Source organism: Protopterus annectens, chromosome 7.part0 (genome assembly GCF_019279795.1).
Source record: "Protopterus annectens isolate FY-2018-M chromosome 7.part0, PAN1.0, whole genome shotgun sequence".
Lineage (NCBI taxonomy): Eukaryota > Metazoa > Chordata > Ceratodontiformes > Protopteridae > Protopterus > Protopterus annectens.
The window spans coordinates 1,431,483,696-1,431,510,898 of NC_056739.1; the positions used below are offsets into that span (position 1 = coordinate 1,431,483,696).

Here is a 27,203-nt window from a genome sequence, read left to right on the forward strand (position 1 = left end):
TGGGATTTCTTTAAGTGTAGCATGTCCAACAGCTCTGGGTTTGACATGGCCTTGTATGTTAAGCAAAGATCGCCTCTGAGTAGATGATATGCCACAGAGTATAGCTGGAGTTTTTTAAGGCGGTCAGCATAGGGCATCTGCTTTACACCTGTGATTCTTTTAGTGAGGTATTTCTTCGGCCTTTCCAGTTGTTGCAGATGTCTTGAGAGGTACATACCAAATGGGGCGTTGTATTTTATAATGGGTCTAATGAGGGATGAGTACAGTGGAACAATGACCTCATTTTTTTCTGGATGAAAAGCCCTTAGTGATGAGGTGTGCCACATAGAAGGATTTCCTGACTGTTGTGGTGATGTGGTTATCGAAGGTGAGACCACTGTCCACCTGTGTCCCTAAGTCTCTTATCACACTTTCGGTGTTTAGTGTACTGCCACCGATATGGTAATTCACAGGTACATGTTTTTTCCCAAAGGGGATAACTATACATTTCTTGGCATTGAGCTTGAGCCCATGGCTCTGGCACCAAGTATCTGTTTTTGTAAGGCCCTTTTGTAGAGTATCCACATCATTTGTGGATTCAGAAATGGCTCCCAGTTTCCAGTCATCTGTGAACTTTGTTAGCCAGAGTCCCTTAGTGTTGGCTTGTACTTCAGAGAAGTACATGCAAACAAGAGCGGTCCCAGGACTGAACCGTGAGGTACTCCACTTGTCACTTGTCTGAAGATGAATTTGGAGTCAGCTACTTTTACAGTGCGGGTTCATTCAGTAAGCCAGTTAGCAACCCATTGGGTGAAGTAGGGATTAATGCCTAGCTTAGTAAGTGTATCTATGATTCCAGAGTGGGGGATGGTGTCAAAAGCCTTGCCAAGGTCTAGCTAGGCTGTGTGGACCACCTTACCCTTGTCCATGGCTCTGGTGACTGATTTGAAGAAGTCATTCAGGTTCAGGAGACAAGATTGGCCCTTCACGAATCCAAACTGGGTAGGGTCCAGTGTTTGAAGGTTGTCAATGTCTTTGTTTATAAGTTCCATGATAATACACTCCATGGCCTTGCAGATAAGGCTCGTCAGACTGATGGGACAGTAGTTTCCGGGATCCAAGGTGGATTCCCCCTTGTGGAGTGGGATAACTGTAGCTCTGTGCCACTCAATGGGCACAAAACCTGAGGTGAGGCTATGATTAAACATGACACTTAGGTGAGGTGCCAGTTCATATTGTAGTTCCAATGTCCAAGCTTAATAAATGAACTTCTTCAGACTGGTCTGAAGAAGTTCATTTACTAAGAGTGGACAAAAGTGCTAACAAATAAACTCTTCCTTCATGGAGTTTGCCTTCTTTTGCTTTTTTTTATTTTTTATCAGTTTGTGTTGATATTTTTACAGTTTTTTGTATCAGTGTATGTGTTTAACAAAGTATAATGATGTCTCTTAAGCTAGATTATGCTGTTTTAACATCCTGTTTCATTCTCTGTTATACAACTTAGGATGAGTCAGTCATCTGTTGTTATGTTGAGAATATTGTGCACTTAATTTGTTCTCTGAAGAATTAAACTACTGAATGTAGAAGATAAATTGTCTGCATCCTGTAACACCATAATTAACATGCTTACCAATATCCTGTGTCTAAGTATCAAACTAGCTTTGGCTAAGATTTGTAATCCAATTTATTTACAAGAAGCTGAGCTCAGTGTAAGACAAACAGGAAATATGTCAGTGTGCCTTGGCATGAAGTATTCACTTTTATTCATATCAGCAGTATCTCCAGTTCTAAGGAATGGTACAAACTGGGGATAGCTAAAGAATGGCATTCATACCTCTCATCCTCTTAGAGCAAGAAATCAAGGACAAAGCCTATAAATATATGTGTTACAAAGGCCCAGAAATAGGGACAGTTTTTAAATATTGCTCTTACAAACTTAGAAAGTTGATAGAATAACAGGTTTTGCATTAGCATGAATTTTCTGAAGGGTATGAAGTCTGAAACTCAATTGTCTGTCATTATTTTTTAACTTCAATCTTTAATGATTTGCCACTAAATTGCCAGAAAAACCATAATTTTATGAAAAATGGATCAAAAATATGAGGCAAAAATTTAGACATTCTGCGAAAATCTGTACAGTTGAGCTGTATGAATTGGCATTCTGTATGTGTAAAGCTAAAGACTACAGTGTTAGAACAAAGAAATCATGACAGATGGTGACTGGTAAAGCCATTAAACCAGTGAATTCTGGGCAATGCTTGTATCATTGTCAGTAAGTCCATCCAGACAAGCACTTGAGCTTCTGAGTGGTTTCCCAAATTGCAATCCCTGAAATTAAAGGTGAGGACAAAAAAAAAAAAAAAGACCATCTCAAACTTCAGGAATTCAGGACCAAAAAACAAAGAAAGAAAATGTTCCTCTATGTAGCTAATTGCTTGCTACAACAGCTTGCAACAATTACTACAACACACTGGTGCTTTTGGTGTCACTTTGAATGCAGTATCGATATTCATTTATAATGTTGGAATATCATCATGGTATGCATCAGGTATACAAATTCTTCATTTTATTTATAACAATGTCAATCCAAAATGATTAAATGAGTGAAGGTGGCCCCATATGGAATAATGTATAATGGAACTTAAGCCATTATTTATTGAAATCATTTCACCTTGCTTCTTGAAAAAATAGTAACTGTATAAAATTAAGCTTGCCCTGTAACTTAAAATGTGAAATTATTTTCAAATGCAATGCAATAAGAGGTGTGTTTAAATAGTTTGAAGAGTTAACTTTGACAAGGACTCCATTAGGATTAGTCAGGTCACTAGAATCAGCTAAGAATAACTGAAATCATGCAATTAAAAAAATAAATAAAAAAAGTCTGTGTCTGGCTGTTTGATGGCAATTCACTTTGTTTTCAGTACAACCAGAGATATTTTTGAATTTTAAAAGGACAGAAGTAATTTTGTTCCTTGCGGTTTTTCATGATGTTTGTGAATGTATCCAATCCTTTGCTTTATCTGGTACTGGCTGCCAGTGATCACAAGGTTTGCTGATGCCTAGAAACAGGACAAAAACCCTGATGAGGAACATTAATACCTAAAAAGTGATTTAAATCCATGATATGAGATCCCTGAATCTGACCCTAATGCTCTGATGTAAATAGCCACCAATGATATAGCGTCTTACTGTATCAGCATATGTAGTCCCCACGAAGGAAGAGTTTATTTGTTAGCGCTTTCATCCACGCTTAGTAAATGAACTTCTTCAGACTGGTCTGAAGAAGTTCATTCACTAAGAGTGGACAAAAGCGCTAACAAATAAACTCTTCCTTCGTGGAGTTTGCCTTCTTTTGCTTTTTTTATTTTTTATCAGTTTGTGTTGATATTTTTACAGTTTTTTGTATCAGCGTATGTGTTTAATAAAGTATAATGATGTCTCTTAAGCTAGATTGTGCTGTTTTAACATCCTGTTTCATTCTCTGTTATACAACTTAGGCTGTCAGTCATCTGTTGTTATGTTGAGAATCCTGTGCACTTAATTTGTTCTCTGAAGAATTAAACTACTGAATGTAAAAGATAAATTGTCTGCATCCTGTAACACCATAATTAACATGCTTACCAATATCCTGCGTCTAAGTATCAAACTAGCTTTGGCTAGGATTTTTAATCCAATTTATTTACAAGAAGCTGAGCTCAGTGTAAGACAAATACGACATGTATCAGTGTGCCTTGGCATGAAGTCTTCACTTTTATTCATATCAGCAGTATCTCCAGTTCTAAGGAATGGTACAAACTGGGGATAGCTAAAGAATGGCATTCATACCTCTCATCCTCTCAGAGCAAGAAATCAAGGACAAAGCCATAAATATATGTGGTACAAAGGCCCAGAAATAGGGACAGTTTTTAAATATTGCTCTTATAAACTTAGAAAGTTGATAGAATAACAGGTTTTGCATTAGCATGAATTTTCTGAAGGGTATGAAGTCTGAAACTCAATTGTCTATCATTGTTTTTTAACTTCAATCATTAATGATTTGCCACTAATTTGCCAGAAAACCATAATTTTATGAAAAATGGATCAAAAATATGAAGCAAAAATTTAGACATTCTGCGAAAATCTGTACAGTTGAGCTGTATGAATTGGCATTCTGTATGTGTAAAGCTAAAGACTACAGTGTTAGATCAAAGAAATGATGACAGATGGTGACTAGTAAAGCCATTAAACCAGTGAATTTTGGGGCAATGCTTGTATCATTGTCAGTAAGTCCATCCAGACAAGCACTTGAGCTTCTGAGTGGTTTCCCAAATTGCAATCGCTGAAATTAAAGGTGAGGACAAAAAAAAAAAAAAAAAGACCATCTCAAACTTCAGGAATTCACGACCAAAAAACAAAGAAAGAAAATGCTCCTCTATGTAGCAAACTGCTTGCTACAACAGCTTACAACAATTACTACAACACACTGGTTCTTTTGGTGTCACTTTGAATGCAGTATCGATATTTATTTATAATGCTGGAATATCATCATGGATTCATAAATCAGTGCTCTTAACAGATTTGTCTGCTATCACCATCTGCACACCCCCTATCAGCTTGCACAATGCGTAGCAATCTCCTTTGGCCCACCCTATTTACAGCTGACATGCAGCATGCAAAGCAGAGTTTCGATAAAGAACTAAAAATAATGCAGAGTCATTCCAGATAGCATCATTCTTGTAAAGGCTCTTCTCTCAGACAGTTTTTCCATTGTCTAAATTCAATGTAATGTAATGAAAGAACAAACAACGACTTTTCCAGGCTGTAACTCTTACCACATACTCATGATTGTGAGACCTCAAAATAGGTAAGGATACAATCCATAGCAGGGCTGCAGAGCAGATTGTCCCCCTTCATGAACCCATTGAAGTATTACTTTAAATGAAGTATATCTGAAATGCTATACTGGGAATCCTTATTAATTATACTACTATGGGAATCATCTAGATTTAATAACTGTGTGTTTCTAAAATATAGCCAGACAATCCACTTATGCTGTGATGATGAGGTTAGTAAAAAGGCCAAAATATACATGTTCACAGTTAGTGGGGTTTGGCTTTACTGGCCTGAATATATTTATAAAAACGTAAAAAGTAAAAAGTCATGGGCATTCAGAAGCCATGTAGCTGAAACACTTACTGTCCTTATGGGGTAATGATCCTCCATTACAGGAGGTTTAAGTTATCACACAGTGAAAACTGTAGCTTGGCTGTTTTTTTTTCTTGCAGTTTTTACTGAATGGTTTGTCTGTGTGACCTTTCTGACCTTTGATTTTGATGTTAGTTGAGATATTTTGCAGGCATATTAATGTTTATGGGCATCACCAACAAATAAAAACCCAAGAAACTCACTTACACTGTGCTGAGGTGGTCAGTAAAAAGTCTGAAGCATACATGTCCATATCTATAGGGGTTTGACTATAGTGGCTTAAATGGATCTATAAAGACTTAAAACATCATGGGCATTCAGAACCTATGTAGCTCAAGCACTTGGTGTTCATAGGTTCATAGGTGTGTTGTAGGCTAATGGCCATGGGGCCTTTACAAGCCTAGCCTATAGGATTACCCTGGCATCATGCCACACGACCTTAGTTCCCAGTGCCTCTGTCGAATAGAGCCACTGGAGTGATCCTCAGGGTGAATTTTCTATTTCCTATCCACTCATCAAGACTTTTCTTGAAGAGGTCCAGTGAGGTGTTCTGTTTGACATGTATGGGAAGTCTATTCCATAGCATGGGCAGTCTCTGGATTATGAACATGTCCCTCCAGCACATTCTGTTGATTGTGGTAATGAGTTTGAGGTTTTTGAAGTATGTGGTGCACAGAGATTGGGATTTCTTTAGATGTAGCATTTCTAACAGAGCTGGGTCAGATATGGCTTTGTAATTTAAGCAGATATTGCTTCTAATTAGGTAATTTGAGACAGAGAATAGTTGGGGTTTTTTTGAGTCTGTCCATATAGAACAAGTGTTTAAGGCCTAGGATCCTCTTTGTGAGGTACTTTTGTGGCCTCTCCAGTTGTTGCAGGTGTCTAGTGAGGTACATGCCAAATGGGGCATTGTACTCGATGATTTGCCTAATGAGGGAAGAGTAGAAGGAGGCAATGACCTTTTTCTTCCTGGATGCAAAACCCCTAGTAATGAGATGTGCCACATAGAAGGACTTTCTGATCACAGTGGCAATGTGTTGGTCAGAAGAGAGGTTGCTGTCAACTTGTGTTCCCAGATCTCTTATAACACCTTCTATGTTCAGTGGACTACCATCCATGTGGTAAATAATGGGAACCAGGTTTTTCCCAATAGGGATGACAACACATTTTTTGGCATTGAACTTAAGGGCATGGTTCTGACACCAGTTGTTAGTCTCAGTGAGGCCTTTCTGTAGGATGTCAACAATCACTTGGGGAGTTAATAATAGCTCCCAACATGAAATCATCTGTGAACTTTGTCAGCCAGAGTCCCTTCGTGTTGGCCTTGACTTCAGAGAAGAAGATACCAAACAGGAGAGGACCCAGGACTGAACCCTGTGGGACTCCACTCATGACTGGTCAGCAGGCTGACTTGAAGTCAGCTACTTTCATACTGTGGGTTCTGTCTGTGAGCCAGTTTGCAACCCACCTAGTAATGTAGGGGTTGATGCCTAGCTTAGTGAGTTTTTCTATGATTCCTGAGTGGGGAATGGTATCGAAGGCCTTGGCCAGATCAAGGTAGGCTGTATGAAGCACCTTGTCTTCATCCACAGCTCTGGTGACTGACTCAAAATAGTTGAATGAGTTGAGCAGTAATGATCTACCCTTCACAAAACCAAACTGTGTGAGATCCAGAGTTTGGAGATTCCCTATATCCTTGTTTGTTAGGTCCATGATGATGCTTTCCATAGCTTTGCATATCAGATTCGTCAGGCTAATGGGGTGATAGTTCCCAGGGTCTGTAGTCCCTTCTCCTTTGTGGAGAGCGATAACTGTAGCAGTGCACCATTCGGTAGGGACAAAGCCTGAGGTGAGGCTGTGATTGAACAGGGCACACAAGTGAGGTGCCAGTTCACTCGGTAGTTCATGTAGAACACAGCCAGGGGTATTGTCAGGTACCATAGAAGGAGTATTCTTGGCCTTGGACAGTGCTGTTTTAACCTGTGCAGCAGTAATACTGGGTGCCTTGGAATCTACTGGTATTGTGATTGGTCCTTTGGAGGGGAGAGAGGGGTAATGTTGGAACTGAATCTGTCAGCCAGTATATTGGGAATATCTCTTGGCTCATTATAGGAGGTACCATTGTGCAGTAGCTCAGAGCAAATCTGGATATTGCTGTGGAGATTCTTTACATAACATTAGAAGGCCTTGTGGTTGTCTTTACTATCTGCTGAAATTCTGTTTTCATAGCTAGATTTAGAGGATTTGATGAGGGATCTCAACGTTTTGTTGAGGCTGATAAGGTAGTTTTTCCAGTCTTGGGACTTCACCTTATCAGCATCAGTTTCCTCCTTCTGTTGTAGAGTTTGTTTATGGTAGGGGACCACCAGATTGGAGGAGAGCATCTTGGGTCTGTTGGGTATGGCGAGATCCATTCATTTGTGTACGTGTTCGTACAGTGCATTTGTGTATGATTCGGCGGTTATGCAACTATTCTCCATTTGCATGGGTGCTGTGCAGTTAACCAAGTTTTCATGGTGATTACTTTTGCTGGGGGGGGGGTTGGGGGATGAGGATTTCTAAGATGATTACTTTGTGGTTGGATCTAACCAGGGAGGAGTTGACTATTGGCATAGAGCAATGGTTGCCCATGTTAGTAATGACCAGGTCAAGGATGTCGCTACCTCTAGTGGGGGTACGAACGAGCTGGTCCAAGGCATTGGAATTAATGAATTCCAGGAAACGTTTGGCAAGTATATTGCTACATGAGTAGTTTTCCCAGTTATTGGAGGGGTAGTTGAAGTCGCCCAGTATGAGAGTGTTAGGTTGGATCCTAGTATTCTCCAGGGTGAGTAGGAATGAGGAGTGTGAGTCTTGGAACATGGTTGGGGACGTATAGCAGACTACGACCTGAGTCGCTGTCTTACCCAATGTTGGATGCACCTGAAGTATCTCTGATGCATTATGTTGGGCTACCAGTCCAGAGGTGTGCGCATCCTTTATGAATATGGAAACACCACCGCCTTTGGAGCTTCGGTCCAAGTTCTTGGGCTGAAAGGTGTGGAATGAGTTATAGCCTGGTAGTGCACGGGTGTTTTCTGCTGCTTTGAACCAGGTCTCTGTTACAGGACAAATGTCAGTGTTCTCCATTTTAAGGAGTGCTTCAAGTGAATGCATTTTGAGATTTAGGCTTCTAGCGTTGAGCAGCATGAGCCTCAGATTGCATTTGTTTGTAGCTGTTAATTTGGTCTTTGGAATACTGCCTTTAAGGAGTCATTTGTATACATATCTCATGTCCCTCCATTGCAAGAGGTTTAAGGTGTCATACAACAAAAACTCTAGCTTGGTTGGGTTTTTCTTAGGGTTTGGCTTTATTCACCTGAATGCATCCATAAAGACTTAAAACGTAAAAAGTCATCAGTATTCAGAAGCCATGTAGCTGAAACACATGATGGCCTTAAGTGGTCATTTTAATATTTGCCACACAGTGAGAACTTTAGCTTGTATGGATTTTTCTTACTGTTTTTATATTATAGTAATTCTCGTGTACATCATATTTTTTATCACCTCTAATTTAATTTGATGTAATTTTACTAAATTTAATTATTTTCTAACCAGGAAAGTGAAACAGTCCTTCTCTGAATCTCTTCAGTGTCATCTTGGGCTCCAGTGGCAAAACAATACCAAGTGTAAATGAATTGTACAGACACACATACACACACACACACACACACACACACACACACACACACACACACACACACACACACACACACACACACACACACACACACAATTTGCAAAAAATATCTGTTTTAGCTATACTAGTGTATTGTTTGTCAGATTTGTCAAGTCTTGTCTAGACTTTATTCTTATGTCTTTGCTACATTTTAAAGAGTCTAGCGCACTTCCTGTGCAGAGTGAATGTCATTTAATATAATTTTTCCTAGTGTTCTGTAAAATAGAAATTGTAGGCTTTCAGCATCACACTTCAAATCATAGCATACAGTAGAAGCAGGATAGTTTCTACACCATATTTAGCCAGTTTAAAATTCACTGTACTAGTTTCAGTCATCATCAACTTTATCATGAACTCCCTTTTTCCCATTCTGCATGGACTCAGAGTGTCAGAGGGATTAGTGTCAATTACCACCACTTCCTTTGAATAACAGCCCCTCTCATACCTTTTGTGACAGTCAAGCCTGCCTGTCACAGGACTTCATTCATGCAATCCATCCATCACTTGACTGGATGTCATCTCTTTTTACTTTCTTCTTCTTGTCTCTCTCTCTCTCTCTCAGATCTGCTTTAAAAATTGATATATGATGTCCTGCAGATGTAACTGAACCATCACAATCTGTTCTCCTTGACATTCACTACAAATGAGGCTACTTTGATTTCCACACTGATGCCCTTATATTTTTCATCTACTCCAAAGTGCACCCAAAGCATTTTTCCTAGTACCTGCCTCATGCATTCCATACTCAGTTGTTGTACTCTCACTGCCCATGTTTATATTCCATATGCCTGATTGTCCAGCTGTTTGCATACTTTATCTGTCAGCTTCTTTGGAAATCATCTTTCATGCACTACCCCAATACTTTTTGCCACTTCAATGCAACAAATGTGATTCTGGCTTTGATCTCCTTGTTTAGACTTCCTCTCTCCTCCACCATCCCTCCCAGTTAATTGAAGCTGTTAGCCTGCTAAACTGTTTCCCTTCCATCTCAAATGTCGGCTTTTACTGATTACCCACAATGTCATAATGACCACTGTCTTGTCTGTACTGTTACCCCATGTGCCTTCAGTTTTGCATTCCATTTCCCTATCATTTGATGAAGTTCCATGTCAACGTCTGCTTGTACTGCTTCATTGTCTACATATAAGCAGCTTTGTTGTTCTGACCTGTCTGTACCCCGATGCACACCCACTCCCACTTGGTCTATGTACATAGCCTGCACTAATTCTACAGATGTTTCCAGGACTTCAAATAATCATGAGGCTTCTCAAATCATCTTTCTCCTGACCTTCTCATTTTCTTTCTCTTAAGTCTAGGGATGTTCAGTTGAACTATTTCCTCATCTCCAGCTTCTCAAGTGTCTGCAAATATCCATTCAGTTGTACCACATCCTAATCTAAATCTTAATTGCTCACCTCCCGTCTTACTTTCTGCTACTCAGCTTATTCATTTATCTATTATCAGTCTCCCACTGTAGCGCTTTTATTCAGTGTGACAAGATTGTGATAGCTCTGTGCTGTCCACAGGTGGGAATATGCCCTTTCTAGTAATACACTGGCATTAGAATGCTTATCCTGCAGTCATCTAGGGTAAACCAGTCTTCCATTTCATGATATGTATCTTCAGGAGAAACGTCCCTATTTCATTCTACAACTTGATCATATCTGCAGTGACATCATCTGAGCCTGCCATTTTCCCTGACATCATGTTCCATAGCACATTCCATATTTCTTTTAGGATGGCTTTTCCTTCCTCTTTAAAACTAAGTTATGTAAAAGGCAATACAGCTTCTGTGGGATTTTCTTTATTTAAAATCTTGTGGATGCACTCATTACGTCTGCCTTTGATGACCTCTAGGCTGAAGTATATATTGTTGCTTGCCTTGCTTAGGAGTGGTTTCTGATGACTATCTTCTTTGTTTCTATATTTGCCTTTCAATTTTATAGTTTGTTTGTACCACTTGCTGAATTACTATCTAGAAGCTGATAGAGTTTCTCTGATGTGTTGTTCTTTGCCTCTGTAACTCATTTCTTATACTTTTATTACAGCCAGTATTTGTTCTTATACTGGTCCATTCCACTTTCAGCACTCCTTTTTTTCTTTTGGTAATGTACTTGGCTTCTGCATTTCCCCAGCAGATTTCCTTATGAACCTCATTTCAATTCCTATCACAACATCATATCTGTTCTGTCATTGTCACACATGCTGTTTTGAAGCATTTACAGTAACATACCAACAGAAGCACAAAAACACCAAGCCGCGGTGGTGCAGCGGTAGCATTGTTGCCTCACAACAAGAGCTTCTCCCGTTTGATTCTCATCTGGAGCTCCTTCTGTGTAGCGTCTGCATGTCCTCCCCGCGGTCGAGTGGCATTAAAATAACATGCATAGAATGGGCGTGACTTCGTTGAAGTTTGGGAGTTGAGCTGGCACCTCAGCAACTGTAAAAAATCTACTGCCAATCATTAGTGGACTGGAGTTCCGATGTGGCGACCCCTAACCAGGAAAAGCCGAAAGAAAAACAAAAAACAAAGAGAAGCACACAAACAAATAATGGATAATGAAGTAAATCAAATGGCCCATTCCTTGTGGGCTTCCGTATCATCTCTTCTTCCAGAGATTCTATAGCCTAGGGCATTTCCATGAAATCAAGTGCTTTGACACTGGTCACTGTACAAATTTTCAGTCTTGGTAGGTCTTAAAGCATTCTCTATGGCCACCAGTGGTTTATGCTGGGGCTGAACATTTCACTACAGATGCAATTTCTGATTTGAGCCCAACACCCTTTCCTTACTAGGTGGAAGTCTGCAGGAATTACATGTCAACTACTGTTGCATTTTTGTTTTGTGACTGTGTCTCTTGGTGAGCCTCATGTTAGCCACCATTAAGGCACTCTCTAGGCAGAAATTTAGAGTAACCTGGATGTCAGGATCAAACCTTGGACCTTGTGCCTGTAAAGCAAATACATTAACAATTATACCATTGTGTCCTTCATCTAACATTTATGTTGGCATGTTAGTATTTTATGTTTTGTAATTTCTCATTTAAATTTGGTAAAGAGCAATATGATTAAGTAGAACTAGTTTGTTCAGCTGTATTTCTGGCGGCCCAAAATGTCATACTTGATGTGAAGCACACACACACACACACACACACACACACACACACACACACACACACACACACGTATGTCTGTGTGTATAGATAAATAGGTATGCATACATACATATAGGATCTATATTAGAAAGTTGATTTTCACTAATTTAACTTTAAAACTCATTAAACCAAACAAATCAATAAAAAAACAAACAAAAAACCTCCAAAAAAGTGTGGTTGCAGAAGAACAATCAACCCTATACTCCCAATGGTTTACCTTTATAACCATGTATTGCAGAAGGGCAAACAGAACATTTCCGAAAGGCAGTCTGCAAGGTTTGCAAACACTGAACGGAAAAAGGTTTGAATGTGCAATGAGCGAATGCACAGTGAGATTCGCTCATTGCACATTTGACATTCTGGGGCAAATTACACTATAGTGGGGGTCGGGAAATGGTTCCTTTCTCCACTGTAGTGCGATCTTGGAGTTAGAATAATAAAGTTGGGGGTGTGGGGGGGTGCAGGGGGGCTTGCCCCCCTGCATTACACTTTTTTTTTTCCTTCGACATTCATGTTTGAAAAACAGCGAATCTGCTCTTCGATTTGCTGTTTTTCGAACATGTAGGTCTGTTGACATGTTCAGTTTCATGGTTTCAAGTCGTTCATATGAGCACTCGAACCACTGTGATTCGCGGTTTTAAAGTTAAACCCCCCAATACCCCCTTGCATTAATCTACCAACTCCAAGACTGTACAATATTGGGGGAAAAGGCAAGCTCCCTTAATAAATTATGTGCAGTCTCACAAAACAATCCACAGTGTTGCAAACACAGTAAGTAAATATAAAAAAGCATTCACTTAACTCCCAAAATCAATAGCAGTGTAAGAGATCCTTGGAAAAAGACTCACCTACATTGCTAAAAACATGCACAAGATTGAACACCTGCATTGATTGATGAATTAGACATCAGTGTAAGAAACTAAATTAAACATTTGACAAGTGCCATTCTAAATCATACCTTATATACACACACACATATATATATATATATATATATATATATATATATATATATATATATATGTACACCTATAAGGTACTTGTCAACCTTTTTTTCTCATGCATATTCATATATTCCAACTCAATACAGATTTATTCTAAATGTATATTTTACATTTAGACCTGTGCAGACGTTATGGCCCAATCATTCATGTAGCATGTGTACACAGAAGTGATGGGCCACTTTTACATGGAATGGATATGTTGTAACAGAGATGCTTACTATGGCCTTTAACAGTAACATATCAAGACAAGCACAAACACAAAGAAACAATGGATAATGCAATACAATAAAGTAAATCAAACTGTACAGCTTAGTTTATTACTTATAGAAATTAAGACAAAATACACATATACACATACACACATTTAGACATTGCGTTGATTAGGGAAATTAGGCTGAGGAAAGAAAAGTTGTTATCTCTGCATTACAAAAAGTTTCCTGTTGCAAAATTTAGCTTTCTTACTATTTTTTAACCATATTGTAGTATCAAACATTTCTAGACATTATTCTTTTGAATGATTAAAGCCTGAAGAAAATGGTGTGAATGTAATAAACAGGAAGAAGAGACTATATTAATAACAAAGTTATAGTATGTGAATTATACAAATTGCACTTGCCATATTGTTTAAACACCCAATTCTACCAGGGTCCAAATGGACCCTTCTTTATAGATAAGCTTAGGTGACATTTATTTTTCTGCACTGGGTACTTGAGAAAATATTGTGCTTGCTTTAAAAAGAATAATAACAACTTCTGAAGATAGTAAGGCTGACCCATGAGTTGCTTAAACTGTTTTCTGTTTTAAGAAATCTGCTTGGCCTGGTGTTTTTGTTCTATGTGACAAACCGGCACTTAAATTATCTAGACTGCACATTTCCCATGTTTGTCATTGGATAATTTGTTTCTTGAATGATACTTAAATACACAGAGAATTTCTGGTCTTTGTCTTTTCTAATAAGACTCAAAGACTAGAAAAACTAGAAGCACTGTTGGTGATTCCCTACTAGTTATTTTTCCCACCCACTCTCTCATTCCTTGATCTGCCTTTTAAACTTTGTGATTTTAAGCTGCCCACCCTTTAAATTGAGCTTTATAAGCTCCTCGCTTTCTATACTGCGGTTTATATCTTCAGTTATTTATTTACTTTCCCTTGTGCTTATTTTGAAAAGAAGTGCATTTTGCCTGTCATTGTTTGTTCTACTGATTTACTTTCTCTCAGTTCATTTTCTGTTAGCTGTCGGATAAAGTAGTGTAATTTTACACTCTAGCAAGTGTATCTGAATCTGCTTTTACATCAATAGGTCAGTGGATTTTCCATTTAGTGGCAGTGGGTGGTAGCCTTGTCTGTATAGATTGGGGAAACATACTAGAGATTCCTGCATGTAGTTGTTTTAATTGCTGGAGAGCTTATTAATTCACATAACTTGCTTTTAGCTCATATATAAATTCTATACAGTTGAGTGGCTCCTGTCTAATTTCTTCAAAGTGAACTACTTTTATTGAATAATCACACTTTTATAAGCTGTTTAAAGTACACTGCTGTATCTGTAGCTTTAAGTTTGTTTGTGGCAGCATTTCACTCTGGACATCCTTTTACTGTGATTTTACATTAGGAGAAGTGGGATTATTCATCTTGTGGCAGTAGGTGTTTTCCTGGTCTACCTAAGATGGGAAGCACATAAAAGAGCTCCAAGTGTAGCCATTTTATTGACAAGAGGGCTTAGTAGTTAGTTTTCTGTATTTCCAGTGCTGGTATAAATTTATCACATTTCCAAAGAGCTGCTCATTGCGCCCATGCCCTGTACAGATGCAAACATCTGGAAACAATGCTTATTTTTATTATACTGTGAAAGTTTTGAAGTTAGTTGTCCCTCAGGGGCCAGGACTCACCAGATAATGCAAGCACTCAAGTCGCATGCCCCTAAGTACCAGCCTAAACTGAAATGTACCTCCTTGGACTATATGAAGAGAGGCATGATTGAGCTCTCAGAATATGTGTCAGAGGCAGGGATGAGCTTAGCACTGAGCAGCATTCTACCATCTCCAAGGATGATGCCACAATACCAGCAAAAAAAGGAGTGACTTTAACAATTGCCTTAGCTATTGGTGTCATTCCAAAGGGGCTCAATACTTGTCAGCCTGGGAGGACATGGTTGATAAGCCACACTGCTTTGCCAGGGATGGTCTTTATCTGTCACCTCTAGGTTTTCAGATATTTGCCAAAACAGTATCCATTCCTATAGTGGCTTTTTTAAGGATTGCCAAACAGATAAACCTTCCAACATAACAAAAAGCTACTCAGGATGAGCTAAAGGTGTTACTGCTCAATGCTAGTAGCCTCAAATAGAAATTGCAGTCCCTGAAAGCTATCCTCACCTGGGAGAATGCTGACCTTTGAGCAGATACTGAAACATGGTTCACAGCCACAGAAAGCACTCTGATAGTGCATGACCCTTCATTCATTCTGATCACCCAATGAACATGAAAGAGAAAAAGACAAAGGTATATCTAACTACATAATGAATAATTATACCTGAAGGCTTGTCAAACAATAAGACATGTTTGTACTCCATGTCCAACTAACCATGGGAAAAATCCAATACTATATTCCTGCTAGCTATAGGTCCCCCACCATGAACCAGGAAAATCATACATCACACCTAAAGTTACCAGACTAACTCACCATCCAGCTCAGTACCATACTCATGGGTGACTTTAACTACACCTCCATTAACTGGGAGTCATACACAGCCAATAACATGCAGGCCCAAAGATTTCTTGACTTTGCCAACTCAAATGCCCTGGAGTAGCTAGTCTGCACTACCAGAAGGGGAAGAAGTATCCTAGATCTGGTACTCACAAATAGGGGAGAGTTCTGCACCCCCCCCCCATGTTATCTAATCACTGGTAAGATCAGATCACAAAGCAGTCTCACTTGAAATAAAGGTAAAATGAGTCCTACCACCTAAACCCAAAAACATTAAGAACTTCTCTAAGGTAAATCATCCCCTAATAAGGGATAGTGTGGATAGTTTTCATGCTCCACTAAATCCAGAAAACACAGAAACCTGTGCAGAGGCATGCACAAAAGCCCTGTATGACCCTATAAACAGCTGCATATAAATGGCAGTAACAGATTGAAATAAACCCAGGTCAAACTGTAAAAACAAGCCACCCTAGTTGACCCCTGATATCATGTTGAGAATTAAGAGGAAATGTGCACAACAGAGTAATAAGTCCCTCATTAGTCTAAACAAGTGAATTATTTATTTATTTATTTCAGTTTGATTACCGGGGAAGTCCACTGGGCTATTGGGCCCATTTTCAGTGGAGGCCCGGGGAGAAAAGCTCCAAAACAAACAAACAAATCAATACATTTATATATACAATTACAAAAATAATTTCAAAGTACATGCAAATCCATGTTCAAATTCTGAATTACAATGATAATTCCAGTAAACAAGTAAAGTCTAAGTCACTCTAAGAAACAAGTATCAGGTGGTTGCAACAGAAGAAACACAACAATTCCACTTTTGTTTTGAGAGAGAGGCAATACTTGGGATAATACTGTTTTAATGTGCTGTTCACTAAGCATAGTGCATTATAGAAAGGAGAACTGGTGCAGAATAGAAGGAGGTTAGTCTGGGGCAAATGGAGTAGAAAGTTTAGGTATTAAAGGCAGAGGAGTGCAGTTGCAAATTCTGTTATGAAAGAGGTAGGAATGAAGCAGAGTTTTGAAGTTGTTTAGGTTGGTACTGGTCCTAAGTGACAAGGGCAGGGCATTCCATTTCTTAGCAAGTGTAAAGGATAAGAGAAGCTGGCCAGCAGGGCGTTGGGGTTTTTGAACTGTGATCAGGTTGTGTTGTGAAGATCTAAGTGGTCGAGAGGGGGTATAAGGGAGCAGGATATTTGTAAGGGCTGGACAGTTTGAAGGGTATAGTAGTAGCTTGAAGGCTGTGGTGAGTTGGAGGAGGTTAAGTTGATTAGGAAGTTCGAGACAGTTTAGGGTGAGAAGGGAGGAGCAGTGATGAGAAGAGGATTTGGCATTAGTGGCAAATCTGGCAATTTTGTTGTAGCATAGCTCAAGTTTGGATGTAAGAGAGGATGAGAGATTAGTTAGCAGGGGGGCACCGTATAGGAGGGAAGGAAGGAGGAAGGTAGAAGCAAGGGTTAGTCAAGAGTGAGGAGAGAGGAAGTGGTTGTTTCTATACAATAGACCTAGTTTTATGTGAGTTTTTTTGATATTCAGTTGGATATCTGTATTAAATTTTAGTTGATCGTCGATAGTGACACCAAGAAGTTTGGAGGAGGGTACGATTTCAATAGAGGAGTTATTAAGGCTAGTGATTAGGAATGACTGTTTGTCGAGAGAGGAGGATTTAGAGTGAGAGAAAAGGAGTATCTTAGTTTTGTTGGCATTTAGGGAGAGGTGGTTTTGTAGCATCCACTTTTCAGTGGTAGAGAAGGCACTTTGGGTTAGGGCTTGGAGGTCTGTTAGGTTAGAGGCAGAACAGATTAACGTTGAATCATCAGTGTATTGAATGATTTTAGTGTTGGGGATAGCCTTGTAGAAGTCATTTATGAAGATATTAAATAGTAGTGGACCGAGTATGTAACCTTGAGGTACTCCGGTAGGAGTAGGAAGAAAAGTGGAGGTAGCTTGGCCCCATTTCACTGCTTGAGATCTGTTAGAGAGGTAGCTGGAAAACCAGGAAAGGGATTGTGAGGAAAGGTTGAGATTTAATAAGTGGTTTAGGAGGTGTGTATGTGAGATGGTATCAAAAGCTTTGGATAAATCTGGAAGGACAGTAGATACTATATTACCAGTGTCACAGGCAGAGTTAACTGAGTGTAGGAAGGAGAGAAGGGCAGTGTTAGTACTATGTCCAGGGCAGAAGCCGTGTTGGGTAGGAGAGAGAAGCTGGTGCTATGTGAGGAAAGGCAGGAGTTGTAGGTGGATACATTTTTCTAGGATTTTAGATATAGGGGAGAGAATGGCAATAGGGTGGAAGTTTGTGACTAAACAGTTTTTGCCACCTTTGTGGAGAGGTAGAATGTAAGCAGAACGCCACAGTTTAGGTACGTAAGATTCATGTAAAGACCTGTTGATTAGGATGCTGATGGGAAGAGCAGCAGCATCGTAGGCAATTTTTAGGAAGGCAGATGGGATGTTATCTGGGGCATTAGAGCAGGGCTTTAATTTAAAAAGGAGTTTTTTTATTTGGTTGATAGATACAGGTTTTAGTCTGAAAGAGGGTGGTTGAGAACTGTTTGAGGAAGATTGAGTAGTGGCAGGAGATATATGATTGTTGGGAAAAGTTTTAGTTAGCTCGGCAATGGAGGAGGTGAAGAAGGAGTTAAATAGGGAGGCTATTTTGAGGTTGGTTTTGCTGGTATCTGGACAGGGGTTGTTTTTAGTACCAGGTCTGAGGAGAGAATTGATGGAATTCCAGAATTGTTTGGGGTTTCTAGCATGGTTTTCTTGAAGTTGAATGTAATAAGATTTTTTTGTTTTTAATGATTTGTTTCTTGCAAAGGTTTCTTAGCTGCTTGTATTTAAGGAGTGATTCAGGTTGTTTTGTTTATTGCAGCTTTTCCAGGTTTTATCTGTAAGGAGAATTAACATTTCAGTATCTTTGGTGAGCCAGGGGGAGGTTTTAGCTTTAAGTCTTATAGTTCTGGTAGGGGCTAGGGAGTTAAGGACTGTTAAGAATGTTGAATTGAAATAGAGGATGGCTTCATCTAGTGGTAGAAGTTTTAAAGGGTTCCAATTGATTTAAGTGAGTCAGAGAAGGAAGTGGGGTTGAAGTTAGAGAGATTTCGGGTGTGAGTGTAGAGGTGGGAGTGGGGGGGGAGTAGCTCATATGGCAAATGCAGGGAGGTGGTCTCCTAGAGGGTCTGAAGAGGTGTCAGATTTTATGACTTTGTTTGGATGAGATACGAGAATCCAATCGAGTATGGAGCCTAGAGGATTAGCTTTGTGAGGTCTGGTAATGGAGTTAATGAATTGGGTGAAATTAAATAGGTTGATGGTGATTGAGGGATTTGGGTTTGAGATTTTGTTCCAGTCTATATTTACATCACCTAAAATAAAGGTTTCAATACTAATATTAGAGGAAGTCCAGGATAGGATGTCCTCCAGAGTATTAGTATTGTTGCCTGGCAGAATGTAAAGACAGATGATGCAGATACTTTTATGGTCGTTCATTTTTAGTATGCCGATTACAAGTTCAGTGTTATTGAATGATGGGATAGGGTTTGGGTAGGGAGTAATGGACAGGAGGCTGGAGTAGATTAAAGCAACGTCTCCACCTCTTTTATTAGGTCGGTCGGATCATAGAGAATGGAATCCTGGGGCTAGGAATTCTGAGTCATGAATATGAGGTTTTAGCCAGGTTTCAGTGATGGCTGCTATATCAGGTGAGTTATGATAGAGCCAAGCATGGAAGTGGGATAGTTTATTTTTTAGGCTTTGGGCATTGATGGTAAGGAATTTGAATCAGGGAACTAATCAAGTTTCTGAAGGCAGACTTTGAGGTAAAAATAGCCTCCAAAGCTAAGGATAACCATAACACATTCTTTTGTTATGTCAGCGCTCTTAAGGGTAATAACCAACATTGTGCAGAACAGTTATAGATGGCATCAGCTATATTCTGGAAGATATAGCAAATCTTTTGGCCATCAAATTCAGCTCAAATTTCACCTTTCTATCACCCCCAGTTTTCCAAATAAATACCCTCCACGACTCCACCGCCATTTATCACCAAAGTACAGGTTTCCACTGTGCTCCCTAAAGCTTAAAATACAGCTATAATGGGGCCTGAGCATATACCAGGTTGCCTCTTAAACAGCCTAAATCAGGACTTACCACGCCCATTAGGATCTCTGTTTAACCATGGCAACTGGACTGGCTTTGTCCCAGTAGTGTGGAGGACAGCAATGGTCATCCCACTGCATAAAGGGGGACTATCTACTGATCTGTAAAACTACAGTAAAATTATACGTAAGGTCATGGAAAGAATAATCATGGAACTGAACAATAATGACATAGGAGATCTCCAAACACTACACCCGACCCACTGAATCTGGTGGATTTTTTGGAGAAAGTCTTTGGCCATGGATGAGAGTAAAACAGTACATACCACCTACCTTGAACTGATCAGGGCATTTGACACAATTCTCCACTCAGATATTATAAATAGACTCACAAAACTGGGCAAAATCCCTGTGTCACCAGATGGATAGCCAGTTGGCTCATGGACAGGACACGTGGTTAAAATTGGTGAAGCCAGATGCAGCAAGAAGCCAGTTACTAGTGGTGCACCACAGGACTTAGTGCTGGGACAATTCCTATTTGGAATATACAGTGCAATGAAAAACGGGTCTATATTATAAGCACAAAAGACCTTTTCAGTGAATACAAAAACAGTGGCACATATTGCACAAACTGCAAAAACACAGAATGCCCTAAACCGCGAAATTCAAAATCTTGAATCGTCATCGTTGGCCAACCCAACCACCCGCTACATACTACCTACCCAAACAAAATAAATAAACCACATGCATACACTAAACAAAACCCTACTTTTAACCCTACACTAAACCTTGCATACATTACTATCTATGCATTTACCTTAACCCGCACCCTAACCTTAAGTTCCATAACTATTGCATACTTACCTTAGGAAGCTATACCACAGAAGGGCCAACTATGACGATTCAACATTTCGAATTTCGTGCTTCAGGACAATCGGTGTTTTCGTGGTTCACTGAATACATGTCGATGTTTCCGTATCGCTTAAGTGGACCTTCGTGGTTCTAATAGGGAACCATTAAAAAGTATTTTCCACTTCCTGATTTCTTATTTTTTTGCATTTTTGTCACACTTAAATGTTTCAGATCATCAAACAAATTTAATTATTAGACAAATATTAGACAAAGATAACCAAAGTAAACACAAAATGCAGTTTTTAAGTGATGATTTTATTTATTAAGGAAAAAAAATATCCAAACCTACATTGCCCTATGTGAAAAAGTAATTGCCCCCCCCTCCTTGTTAAATCATGGTAACTGTGTTTAATCACATTTTTGGGAAAGCTAAGTTCAATTTCACTAGCCACACACAGGCCTGATTACTGCCAGACCTGCTGAATCAAGAGATCACTTAAATAGAACCTGTCAGACAAAGTAAAGTAGGCCAAAAGATCCCAAAAAGGAAGACATCATGCTGCGATCTAAAGAAAGTCCTGAACAGATGAGAAACAAAGTAATTGACATCTATCATTCTGGAAAAGATTACAAAGCCATTTTTAAATCTTTGAGACTCCAGCAAACCATGGTGAGAGCCATTATCCACAAATGGAGAAAAAAAGAAACAGTCGTGAACTTCCCAGGAGTGGTCGGCCTATGAAAACTACCCAAAGAGCGCAGCAATGACTCATCCAAGAGACCACAAAAGAACCCAGAACAACATCTAAAGAACTGCAGGCTCACCTGCCTCAGTTAAGGTCAGTGTTCAAGACTCAACCATAAGAAAGAGACTGGCAAAAATGGCATGCATGGTCAAGTTTCAAGGCGAAAACCACTGCTGACCAAAAAGAACATAAAGGCTCATCTCAATTTTGCCAAAAAACATCTTGATGATCCCCAAGACGATCCCCAAGACTTTTGGGAAAATATTCTGTGGACTGATGAAACAAAAGTTGCACTTTTTGAGAGGTGTGCATCCTGTTAGATCTGGTGTAAAAGTAACACAACATTTCAGAAAAAGAACTTCATGCCAACAGTCAAACATGGTGGTGTTAGTGTAATGGTCTGGGGCTGCTTTGCTGCTTCTGGATCTGGATAACTTGCTGTGATTGATGGAACCTTGAATTCTGCTCTCTACCAAAAAACCCTGAAGGAGAATGTCCGGCCATCAGTTGTGACCTCAAGCTGAAGCACGCATGGGTTCTGCAGCAGGACAATGATCCAAAACACACCAGCAAGTTTACCTCTGAATGGCTTAAGAAAACAAAATGAAGGTCTTGGAGTGGCCTAGTCAAAGTCTGGACTTGAATCTGATTGAGAAGCTGTGGCATGACCTTAAAAAGGTGGTTCATGCTCGGAAACCCTCCAATATGGCTGAATTAAAACAATTCTATAAAGAAGAATGGGCCAAAATTCCTCAACAGTGATGTGAAAGACTCTTTGCCAGTTATCACAAATGCTTGATTGCAGTTGTTGCTGCTAGGAGTGACGCAACCAGTTATTAGGTTTATGGGGAAATTACTTTTTCACATAGGACCATGTAGGTTTGGTTAGTTTTTTTTTTCCTTAATAAATAAAATCATCACTTAAAAACTGGATTTTTACTTGGGTTATCTTTGTCTAATATTTACATTTGTTTGATGATCTGAAACATTTAAGTGTGACAAACATGAAAAAAAAGTAAGATATCAGGAAGTGGGCGAATACTTTTTCATTGCACTGTACTTCTCTGAAGTGAAGGCCAATGCAGAAGGCCTCTGGATGACAAAGTTTTCAGATGATTGAAAGCTGGGGGCAATCACTGAATTCCCCAGTGATGTAGATATCCTTCAGGAGATTCTAGATCATATAAATGATTGTTGCCAGAACCATGGCCTAAAGCTAAATGTGAAAAAAATGCAATATCATACCCTTTGGGAAGTCAAATACCCCTGCAAATTACAACAGCAATATCACACACCTAAGAGTAGACTCAGAGGTGAGATATTTAAGTACATAGATAGATAACCTGAAATTTAATCTCAATGTGTCTATAGTGGTGAGCAAATCCTTTTATGTGGCACAATTTATAAGCAAAGATGTGACATCCAGATCCAAAGAAATTATACTCCCACTGTACTTAGCCCTCGTTAGACCAATATTCAAGTACAATGCATTATTTGGCATGTATGTGTTTAGGCACTTAAAGGAGCAGGAATGACCTCAGAGGTTCCTCAGAAAGAAAATTTAGGATGTAAACAACATGAACTGTATGATTAGACTAAAATCCCTATCCTTTTACTAGGTTTCCTACCAACTATTAAGGGGTGATCTGTGTCTGACCTACAAGGCATGCACAAATCCAGTCGATGTAGTGCTGCACATCTGCAAGTCAAACAGCATGAGGGTCACCCAGTCTAGAGAGCTAAACTTAGCAACTTAAGCAAAACATTCTGGAGAGACGGATATGTATCTCAGAGATCGCCCCTTCTTTGGAACAGGTTTCATATTTACATTAAGCAGAGCCTTTCATCTTCAAACACAGTTTAGATCAATGGATGAGAAATTGCAAATTCACTCCTGGGCTAGGGGCTATGTCCCTTATGGGCATGGGCAATCTGTAAGATACTCAATGCACAAGCACAAATCCATGCCATGTACTTGCCCCTAAGGGCCATAAATTGGGTAAAATTGTTTTATATTGGTTAGGCTTGTAAAGGCCCTTATGCCATTAACCTAGTAATCTCATATGAACCTCTGAACCTATATCTTTAGTTTTTAGGAGAAACTGGTTTCCCTTCGGCCATATTGCAGTTCTTTACTAATGTGGGTATTTTTTATAAAGGGGTTTAAATGGAAGTGGGGCTAACATATTTTGTGTCTGTTTGCAGTGTAATCAGGTTATGCTTTTCACTCAGCAGGTGACTGTTAGCAGTATTTTGTCCTAGCTGGAATTTGAATAAAGCAAACAACCTTACATCATAGACAATTTTTTTTTTTTTTTAGAAAATCCACTTGATATTATTGACTTATTTTTTCAGGTCTCCATCAGTTACAACTTCCAGCTAAGTGGCTGGAATTCATTTTCATCATAAAGAAAACAGCGGGCAGTCATTTGTGATCTAGAAATGGTGGGGTGGACAGCTTTTGTCAAAAGTAACTTATCAATGTGTTCCATTACTGAGATAATACAGAAAAGATATTTAAATAATATGGTTGAGAAAATATAGCATGAAAGTTAAGTTCTGAGATAGAGACCTATTTTCTTATGTGGAATTAGCAACCTTTTTTTCTGTCCACCTTTTCTAAAGAACATAATCTATATGTGAGTTTGATGTGTGTGTATGTCTGTGCATGTGTGTGCACGCACGTGTGTGCCTATGTACGTGTGCAAGTGTGTCTGTAGATCTGAATAAGACTCACTTATATATATTGTTGTATTGATTGTCACATCATATGATCATATGTTATCCTGTCTGATTTTCAGTAAAGGAGAAAGAAGACATGCATCCTGACCTTGAATCACCTTCACTGAAAGATGAAATTTTTGGGGAATACAGGTATGTCTTGCTTGATTGATTTTACAAAAAGATCAGATTCAGAATTTCTAACCTACTGTATTTCAAAGTACTTGTTTCTTATTAGAGCTTTCTTTTATTTTTCATCAAAGCATACCAAAGTGGAATGGATTACGTAAGACACAACAATACACTGAAAGTATTAAAAACAGAATTTCTATTAATAGGTAACTGCTGGTACAGCAATTTTAACTTTAACAATAGCTAGAACCTACAGATTAAATGTGATTGACAAATGTTTTCAAACTGATTGGAAAATAAAGTGTATCATCTTCAGTTTAACTAGTAGCTTTTGATACAGACGTCAAAGTAAAACTACTGTGTAAGATTTCATTTTTATGAAATATTATTTGACTGCCCTGATTGCTAACTTTTTAAGTCTCTAAAAGATAACTACATCCATATGTATAATGTTCTGAATTAAAAGTTTATGCTGCTTGAAAGCCAGATGAAATGAAATACATTTTGAATAACAGCATGTGCTTAATTTATTCATAGAATCTGAAATGTGTGAAATTGTTCATTTCATGAACTTTAAAAAGTGAGTTTTCAGGCCATTCCATGGTATTTTTCCACTACTAATTTTATTACATGAAGGTAAATCACAAATGGATATGTTTGTTAATTAAAAATATCATTAACTAGAAAGAAAATGGAATGATCTCTATCTAATACGAAGAATAATGGTTATGACTGTGAAAAGTCCATGACAGTTCAGTTTATATTTCTTGAGAAGTCAGTTTCAATTTGAATGTGTATGTCACATTCAGAGATATAGATTTTAAATATGGGATAATCTTATCACTTAAGACAATCCATACATCGTCAGGCATTCACTTTCTCATTCATTTGTTTTTTGGACAAAAAAAATACTGTTTAGTGATCAAAGCACATAATAATATCTAATAACACTAACTAAAACACAAACTGTTTTGAAACATGGCAGTATAACAGTAGTCATTAGCCAGTATTGTAAGAGATTACAGTCCATCACATCACGACTTTTCTATTACTATAGCGTGCATCTTTGAAATTCAGAAATGACTGCCGTTAGTAAAAAGCCTTAACATAAGTAAGTTTCTCTTGATGTAAACTTTCCTGATTCATAGATCACCCTACTAGCATGGAAAGCTATCCTCCTGGTCGAACCACATAGTGATGGAGTGATTTGGGTGAATAGCTAATCCTAATTAGCCATGTACTTCTCCCAAAAAAGTGCACACAGCTTCTGATTTACACTGCCAAGTGGCTGTGTAAATTTCCATGAGTAGTGGAAAAAAGTAACACCATCAAAATGTTGTTCTTCTTTTCAGTATAATGGATCAGCTGTGGTATAGGTAGTTTAGCAAAGATGCAGGGTGGGGTAATAGCATGTATATGTCTGTGTGTGAAAATGTATTACATCTCTGTAGAAGCATGAAAGAAGTTGGTGTGTGTGTGTGTGTGTGTGTGTGTGTGTGTGTGTGTGTGTGTGTGTGTGTGTGTGTGTGTGTGTGTGTGTGTGTGTGTGTGTGTGTGTGTGTCTGTGTGCGTGCGTGTGTGCATGTGTGTGTGTGTATGGGTGCCTTTGACAGGGGATGCATGGAGTGCCAGAGTAAACACTGCCACAATCACAGATGCAACAGTAGTAGTGTTAAAAAAACATAATTCAGAGATATGCTAATAAGCAGTTAATGTGATTTTTCTCTCATAGAGGTAATAGCTGTCTCTAAATTGCATATTCTCATGGTTGCTTAAATTGCCCTACCTGTGGATGGCAATTTATGCAAGAGATGAGATTCTTTCAGAATTCCAGAGCACATTCTATATACATCATGCAAACGCATTTCAGTGACTTTCTTGTACGTATATTAACATCATTGTTTCATTGCTCTCTCTCTCTCTCTCTCTTTCTGTCCCACAAAATTAACCCGCATTTTTAAGAAAATATATGTATGTTAAAACTACTATATTATATACATTACTCTGTCCTTATCCAAGTTTATAATTTACACCATGTTTAGCCTGATCAAGATCACTGGCACAGCGATAGTTATAAACACCATAAAAAAATTACCTTACTCAAATTGATAAGTACTAACCTGTCATTCTACCGTACTTTAATAATCCCAATAATAGTACTTCCTAGTACAATGATAACGGAGGATGCCAAATTCCATATGCATGAATAATGCCTTATTTCTGTTACCAAATGAAAAACAACCAGTCTTTAGCCTAAGTGAACAAATCATAGGGCAGGATTCACGAAGGCTTGCACGGAGTGTAAGAGACGTGCAACACTCCATGCAAGCCTCGCGATCCAGGAACAGCCCTAAACTCCGTATAAGAGACCAGCTAAAACGTCTCTTACACGGACAGGGCGTGGACATGCTAAATACCTCACTTGTAGCTGAAAGGTATGCAAAAAAGGTTTATTAGCGATCCACGAAGCAGAAACCAGTCCGTGTAAGAGACGTTTTAGCTGCAGAAATGTACTCAGTTGACAACTGAGTACGTTTCTGCAAATTCCACAACGGAGCCATGTCAGCTCCAAAAAAAGGGTGCATATAACTCAGGCAGCATGCAAATATGTGGCCATTGGCAATATAACCCGATGCCAAAATGGGCTGCGCTGTATAAAACATGAAAATGAAGGTTATAAACACACAAATGTGGGTTTCATGCAATACATGGAATGACAATGCAGGGACCAGCAGACCAAAAACAACATGGCCACCGTGTAGTGGTTGCTAAGGGGGGAAGCTGAGTCTAAGACATGTAACTAAGCATTAGTAGGCAATCTCATGTAAATGAGGGTTAGGATACTAAATCTCACAGTCACATAGCAAATGAGCACAGTCTGAGTAGTGTAAGAGATA

The 27,203-nt window shown here is 38.9% G+C and overlaps 1 protein-coding gene across 13 annotated transcripts in view; it reads left to right on the forward strand.

Moving 5' to 3' along the window:
- CHL1 (cell adhesion molecule L1 like) overlaps positions 1–27,203 on the forward strand; it is a 1,311,467-nt gene that overhangs the window by 1,154,779 nt on the left and 129,485 nt on the right. For 9 of the 13 annotated variants that reach the window (XM_044077996.1, XM_044078005.1, XM_044078003.1 and 6 more), the window contains 2 exons: positions 24,255–24,327; positions 24,438–24,512. In XM_044077996.1, the coding sequence (XP_043933931.1) occupies positions 24,255–24,327; positions 24,438–24,512 (148 nt within the window). The remainder of the gene's footprint in view (positions 1–24,254; positions 24,328–24,437; positions 24,513–27,203) is intronic. The other 4 variants (XM_044078002.1, XM_044078006.1, XM_044078008.1 and 1 more) reach the window with 1 other exon arrangement.